Source organism: Oncorhynchus tshawytscha, unplaced genomic scaffold (genome assembly GCF_018296145.1).
Source record: "Oncorhynchus tshawytscha isolate Ot180627B unplaced genomic scaffold, Otsh_v2.0 Un_contig_6718_pilon_pilon, whole genome shotgun sequence".
In the NCBI taxonomy this organism is placed as follows: Eukaryota; Metazoa; Chordata; class Actinopteri; order Salmoniformes; family Salmonidae; genus Oncorhynchus; species Oncorhynchus tshawytscha.
In genome coordinates, this window is record NW_024608031.1 from 32501 (window position 1) to 40000 (window position 7500).

The 7500-nt window shown below is 44.2% G+C and overlaps 1 protein-coding gene and 1 pseudogene across 1 annotated transcript in view; one reads left to right on the top strand and one right to left on the bottom strand.

Annotated features, from left to right (window-relative positions):
- LOC121843229 overlaps positions 1–7500 on the top strand; it is a 35884-nt pseudogene that overhangs the window by 23444 nt on the left and 4940 nt on the right.
- Positions 1–7500, bottom strand: part of LOC112235932 (killer cell lectin-like receptor subfamily B member 1B allele B) — an 11701-nt gene that overhangs the window by 3964 nt on the left and 237 nt on the right. Inside the window, exons 2-3 of the mRNA XM_042312802.1 lie at positions 4580–4792; positions 552–679 (exon numbers count right to left, since the gene is read on the bottom strand). Coding sequence (XP_042168736.1) covers positions 552–679; positions 4580–4792 — 341 coding nt within the window. The remainder of the gene's footprint in view (positions 1–551; positions 680–4579; positions 4793–7500) is intronic.

The window sequence follows — 7500 nt, forward strand, 5'->3', positions numbered from 1 at the left end:
GCAAAAACACACACACACACACAGGCAAAACACACACACACACACAGGCAAAACACACACACACACACACAGGCAAAAACACACACACACACAGGCAAAACACACACACACACACACAGGCAAAAACACACACACACACACACACAGGCAAAAACACACACACACACACAGGCAAAACACACACACACACACAGGCAAAAACACACACACACACACAGGCAAAAAACACACACACAGGCAAAACACACACACACAGGCAAAACACACACACAGGCAAAACACACACACACAGGCAAAACACACACACAGGCAAAAAACACACACACACAGGCAAACACACACACACACACACAAACACACACACACACACACACAGGCAAAAAACACACACACACACACAGGCAAAAAACACACACACACACACACACACACACACACAGGCAAAACACACACACACACACACACACACACACACAGGCAAAACACACACACACACAGGCAAAACACACACAGGCACACAGGCACACAGGCAAAACACACTCCGTACACACCTCTTCGTCTTTGCTGTTTATGGTCACCAGGTCCAATCCCTTTCGTTGGCAGTAAGGTCTGCTCTCACCCCAGGACTTGGTCTCAGTAGAGATGTAGTACAAACTGGAGTTGATATACCGCCACCCTTCTGGAGACAGATTAGATACAGAGTAGAGGGTAGGAGATTAGATAGAGATGTAGTACAAACTGGAGTTGATATACCTCCACCCTTCTGGAGACAGATTACATACAGAGTAGAGAGTAGAAGATAGCGAGATTAGAGAGCAGCAGATTACATAGAGGGCAGAAGGTTAGATTTAGAGAGTGGGAGATTAGAGGGCAGAAGGTTAGATTTAGAGAGTGGGAGATTAGAGGGCAGAAGGTTAGATTTAGAGAGCAGAAGGTTAGATTTAGAGAGTGGGAGTTTAGAGGGCAGAAGGTTAGATTTAGAGAGCAGAAGGTTAGATTTAGAGAGTGGGAGTTTAGAGAGCAGAAGGTTAGATTTAGAGAGTGGGAGATTAGATAGAGATTAGAGAGCAGAAAGAAGACTTGTCACAAATATAGCAAAACAAACATGACACTTTTTTAAAAATAAACAAGTGATCATGAAATAGAATTACTAGACTGCAGGTAACATTTTCATAAACAGTAGTCATATACTTCAAGTTTGTGTGATTATGATCATTATCTTTTTTTCTGAAATACAATACTTGGCAAACTATCGACAAAGGAGAGATGGTTTTGTGGTGTGAGGTTTAGGTGTGGTAGGGGGATTAGGTGTGGTAGGGGTTTAGGGTGTGGTAGGGGTTTAGGTGTGGTTGGGGTTTAGGTGTGGTCCAGGAGGTTTAGGTGTGGCAGTTTAGGTGTGGTAGGAGGACTTAGGTGTGGTAGGAGGTTTAGGTGTGTAGTACAAACTGGGTGTGATAGGAGGTTTAGGTGTGCTGGTGTTTAGGTGTGATAGGAGGTTTAGGTGTGGTAGGAGTTTAGTGTGGTAGGGTGTTTAGGTGTGGTAGGGTGTTTAGGTGTGGTGGGAGGTTTAGGTGTGGTAGGAGGTTTAGGTGTGGTAGGGTGTTTAGGTGTGCTAGGGTGTTTAGGTGTGGTAGGAGGTTTAGGTGTGGTAGGAGGTTTAGGTGTGGTAGGGTGTTTAGGTGTGGTAGGGGGTTTAGGTGTGCTAGGGTGTTTAGGTGTGGTTAGGTGTGCTAGGGTGTTTAGGTGTGGTAGGGTGTTTAGGTGTGGTAGGAGGTTTAGGTGTGGTAGGAGGTTTAGGTGTGGTGGGAGTTTAGGAGGTTTAGGTGTGGTAAGGTTAGGTTTAGAGGTGTGGTAGGAGGTTTAGGTGTGGTAGGAGGTTTAGGTGTGGTAGGAGGTTTAGGTGTGGTAGGAGGTTTAGGTGTGGTAGGAGGTTTAGGTGTGGTAGGAGGTTTAGGTGTGGTAGGAGGTTTAGGTGTGGTAGGAGGTTTAGGTGTGGTAGGAGGTTTAGGTGTGGTAAGGTTTAGGTGTGGTAGGGGTTTAGGTGTTAGGGGGTTTAGGTGTGGTAGGGGTTTAGGTGTGGTTTTTTTAGGTGTGGTAGGGGTTTAGGTGTGGCAGGGGGTTTAGGGTGTGGTAGGAGGTTTAGGTGTGGTAGGAGGTTTAGGTGTGGTAGGAGGTTTAGGTGTGGTAGGAGGTTTAGGTGTGGTAGGGTGTTTAGGTGGTAGGAGGTTTAGGTGTGGTAGGAGGTTTAGGTGTGGTAGGGTGTTTAGGTGTGGTAGGGGGTTTAGGTGTGGTAGGAGGTTTAGGTGTGGTAGGGTGTTTAGGTGTGGTAGGAGGTTTAGGTGTGGTAGGAGGTTTAGGTGTGGTAGGGGGTTTAGGTGTGGTAGGGGTTTAGGTGTGGTAGGAGGTTTAGGTGTGGTAGGAAGTTTAGGTGTGGTAGAGGTTTAGGTGTGGTAGAGGTTTAGGTGTGGTAGAGGTTTAGGTGTGGTAGGAGGTTTAGGTGTGGTAGAGGTTTAGGTGTGGTAGAGGTTTAGGTGTGGTAGGGGGTTTAGGTGTGGTAGGGGGTTTAGGTGTGGTAGGAGGTTTAGGTGTGGTAGGAGGTTTAGGTGTGGTAGGAGGTTTAGGTGTGGTAGGAGGTTTAGGTGTGGTAGGAGGTTTAGGTGTGGTAGGAGGTTTAGGTGTGGTAGGAGGTTTAGGTGTGGTAGGAGGGTTTAGGTGTGGTAGGAGGTTTAGGTGTGGTAGGAGGTTTAGGTGTGGTAGGAGGTTTAGGTGTGGTAGGAGGTTTAGGTGTGGTAGGAGGTTTAGGTGTGGTAGGAGGTTTAGGTGTGGTAGGAGGTTTAGGTGTGGTAGGAGGTTTAGGTGTGGTAGGAGGTTTAGGTGTGGTAGGAGGTTTAGGTGTGGTAGGAGGTTTAGGTGTGGTAGGAGGTTTAGGTGTGGTAGGGGTTTAGGTGTGGTAGGAGGTTTAGGTGTGGTAGGAGGTTTAGGTGTGGTAGGAGGTTTAGGTGTGGTAGGAGGTTTAGGTGTGGTAGGAGGTTTAGGTGTGGTAGGAGGTTTAGGTGTGGTAGAGGTTTAGGTGTGGTAGAGGTTTAGGTGTGGTAGGAGGTTTAGGTGTGGTAGGAGGTTTAGGTGTGGTAGGAGGTTTAGGTGTGGTAGGAGGTTTAGGTGTGGTAGGAGGTTTAGGTGTGGTAGGAGGGTTTAGGTGTGGTAGGAGGTTTAGGTGTGGTAGGAGGTTTAGGTGTGGTAGGGGGTTTAGGTGTGGTAGGAGGTTTAGGTGTGGTAGGAGGTTTAGGTGTGGTAGGAGGTTTAGGTGTGGTAGGAGGTTTAGGTGTGGTAGGAGGTTTAGGTGTGGTAGGAGGTTTAGGTGTGGTAGGGGTGGTAGGAGGTTTGTGGTAGGAGGTTTAGGTGTGGTAGGAGGTTTAGGTGTGGTAGGGGTTTAGGTGTGGTAGGGGGTTTAGGTGTGGTAGGGGTTTAGGTGTGGTAGGAGGTTTAGGTGTGGTAGGAGGTTTAGGTGTGGTAGGAGGTTTAGGTGTGGTAGGAGGTTTAGGTGTGGTAGGAGGTTTAGGTGTGGTAGGAGGTTTAGGTGTGGTAGGAGGTTTAGGTGTGGTAGGAGGTTTAGGTGTGGTAGGAGGTGTGGGTTTAGGTGTGGTAGGAGGTTTAGGAGGTTAGGTGTGGTAGGGGTTTAGGTGTGGTAGGGGTTTAGGTGTGGTAGGGTGTTTAGGTGTGGTAGGAGGGTTTAGGTGTGGTAGAGGTTTAGGTGTGGTAGGAGGTTTAGGTGTGGTAGGAGGTTTAGGTGTGGTAGGAGGTTTAGGTGTGGTAGGAGGTTTAGGTGTGGTAGGAGGTTTAGGTGTGGTAGGAGGTTTAGGTGTGGTAGGAGGTTTAGGTGTGGTAGGAGGTTTAGGTGTGGTAGGGGTTTAGGTGTGGTAGGAGGTTTAGGTGTGGTAGGAGGTTTAGGTGTGGTAGGAGGTTTAGGTGTGGTAGGAGGTTTAGGTGTGGTAGGAGGTTTAGGTGTGGTAGGAGGTTTAGGTGTGGTAGGAGGTTTAGGTGTGGTAGGAGGTTTAGGTGTGGTAGGAGGTTTAGGTGTGGTAGGAGGTTTAGGTGTGGTAGGAGGTTTAGGTGTGGTAGGAGGTTTAGGTGTGGTAGGAGGTTTAGGTGTGGTAGGAGGTTTAGGTGTGGTAGGAGGTTTAGGTGTGGTAGGAGGTTTAGGTGTGGTAGGAGGTTTAGGTGTGGTAGGGGTTTAGGTGTGGTAGGAGGTTTAGGTGTGGTAGGAGGTTTAGGTGTGGTAGGAGGTTTAGGTGGTAGGAGGTTTAGGTGTGGTAGGAGGTTTAGGTGTGGTAGGAGGTTTAGGTGTGGTAGGAGGTTTAGGTGTGGTAGGAGGTTTAGGTGTGGTAGGAGGTTTAGGTGTGGTAGGAGGTTTAGGTGTGGTAGGAGGTTTAGGTGTGGTAGGAGGTTTAGGTGTGGTAGGAGGTTTAGGTGTGGTAGGAGGTTTAGGTGTGGTAGGAGGTTTAGGTGTGGTAGGAGGTTTAGGTGTGGTAGGAGGTTTACTGTGAAAAAGTAAATATACAAATTCTGTAGCTGAACTTACCCTGCTTTAAAATCATATTCAGAAGAACGCCGTAGTCCTCTGATTTCAGAGACTTCATCTCTTCTCTCTCTGCCGCAGAGGGTTCAATATTTGACTGCTGTCTCTGTGCAATTTGATAGTTTTTCTGGGCAAACAGACTTATGACAGCCACAGTACACCCCACTACTACCACACACAGCAGTAGTATGTAGTGTCTTCTTAAGCATTCGGAACCTGAGGTGGACACACAAACACACAAGTGATTGTTTCAATGCATGTAGTAGTAATGTTGAAAGTTGAAGTGAATATTAAATTCAACTGTTGGAAAACAGTTTTTTGTTTCTAAGCCTTTGGGACCAAACACAATCAGGAATACAAAAACCAAACATGATGTGATTGGTTAAGTGAGTTGGGGAAATCTGACCAATTGATTTGAACATAGACTGACCAATAACTTGTTATATAAATCATACATACTACTTTGTACTAACCAATGCAATATGTATACATGTTTTCAACGGGGGAATTCGATTAAGCTGCCCCGGGTTAAACCGGGCTATGGCCCGTAAAGGTGACGGTCGAAGCCGTTGCGGGAGGCGCGTCCTGCTCAAATCGAACGGTAATCTTCGACGCTCAGTCATATTGTCAACAATGAAGCCTGGTGCAGCGTTCAAAAACACACTTAATCTATTTTCCTTAATATGTGTTGAAAAATGAGCGTGCTCGATTGCTACCCCGGTGGTTGTTTCCGTTTCTAAATCCTCCATGCAACTAGCGTCCCTTATGGGAAATTTCCTTTCGTAGGACAGCCGGAGGCAAATCCATTCATATTTATGAGTTGAGGTCAGATGTGTAACGTCACACTGATGCGCTGCGGAGCCGTCTGTTTCGCTTGCTCGCCGGCATGAGCGGTAAAGCACCGAACAACTTGGGAATTCCAGCTTCAGGTTAATTAACTGGCAAATTAATCAAAAGCCTCACCAACTAGCTACCAATCTATTTCAGTTTCACAATCCAAGCATTCATAAAACGAGTCCACTAGTGGATTATTTTTACAGTTACACAAACTGGCTGTTGCTTGATAATGAGCAAGTCAACCCGAACATATCAACAATGTATAGGGCTATACCATAGTAGCCAGGAAGTCGTTTTCGGGTGAATGGGGACTGAGATGTAATTGTTAAAATGGTTTTGCCCTTCACTACAGAGAGCTATATCGGTCCACTAATACAGGACTAGTAAAGGCCCAGTGCACTACTTTTTTGGGGAAAAAATATATTTTTTAATTTATTAAAAATATATATTTTATTATGATTTTTCAGGTGGCGTTTCAGCACCCCTACTTCCCGCGGTTATGGGATATTCCACGTTTCAACGTGACCTTTAATTAGTGTTAGTTTAAACAGCGCTACACCGCAAATATGTGCCCCTTGTTCTATTGATTTCAGCGTGATATCGATGGAAGTGATTAACAAAAACAGTGTTGCATTGCACTAACCACGTTGGGCCACCCACTTGTGAATCTAAATGCAACACTTCAAAATGGATCTAGCCGTCTTCTCCAAATTGTCCTCTAACACATTACTCCCAGGATCCGTTTGGTTTATGGAGCTGTGTCATTTTTAATAGTGTATATTTCCTCCCTAATCAATTAGTGATTTTATTACCAGTTGACAAAACAACGGGGTTTCCTTTCCATGTTGTGTGTGATCGACAAGTGAGAACCTTTCGTTGATGAAGGACAGGTGTAACTGACATACTTTTCAGTCCATGTTAAAGTTTATATGATTTAAGTACAGTTTCCTGGCAGTCCAGCAGGTAAGATACAGTTTGTCCTGTTTTAATTGATCCTTTACAGTTGATGTTAAAAGTTTGTGTGACTGATGGATTTGAATATACCAGAAATCACCAAAACGGATTTGAATATACCAGAAATCACCAAAACGGGTTTGAATATACCAGAAATCACCAAAACGGATTTGAATATACCAGAAATCACCAAAACGGGTTTGAATATACCAGAAATCACCAAAACGGGTTTGAATATACCAGAAATCACCAAAACGGATTTGAATATACCAGAAATCACCAAAACGGTTTGAATATACCAGAAATCACCAAAATGGGTTTGGATTACCAGAAATCACCAAAACGGATTTGAATATACCAGAAATCACCAAAATGGGTTTGAATATACCAGAAATCACCAAAACGGATTTGAATATACCAGAAATCACCAAAATGGGTTTGAATATACCAGAAATCACCAAAACGGATTTGAATATACCAGAAATCACCAAAACGGGTTTGAATATACCAGAAATCACCAAAATGGGTTTGAATATACCAGAAATCACCAAAACGGATTTGAATATACCAGAAATCACCAAAACGGATTTGAATATACCAGAAATCACCAAAACGGATTTGAATATACCAGAAATCACCAAAACGGATTTGAATATACCAGAAATCACCAAAACGGATTTGAATATACCAGAAATCACCAAAATGGGTTTGAATATACCAGAAATCACCAAAACGGATTTGAATATACCAGAAATCACCAAAACGGATTTGAATATACCAGAAATCACCAAAACGGATTTGGATATACCAGAAATCACCAAAACGGATTTGAATATACCAGAAATCACCAAAATGGGTTTGAATATACCAGAAATCACCAAAACGGATTTGAATATACCAGAAATCACCAAAATGGGTTTGAATATACCAGAAATCACCAAAACGGATTTCACCAGAAATCAAAACGGATTTGTACAGAAATCACCAAAATGGGTTTTCCCGAATTATTGACATTTGAGAAAGAAAGTAATGACCCATAGCGCTAAATCAACAGTACAAAACCAAATATATTGATCAATTTCAAGCAATTGATCCCCACCATGGAAATACTAACATCACCAACATGGTAAATA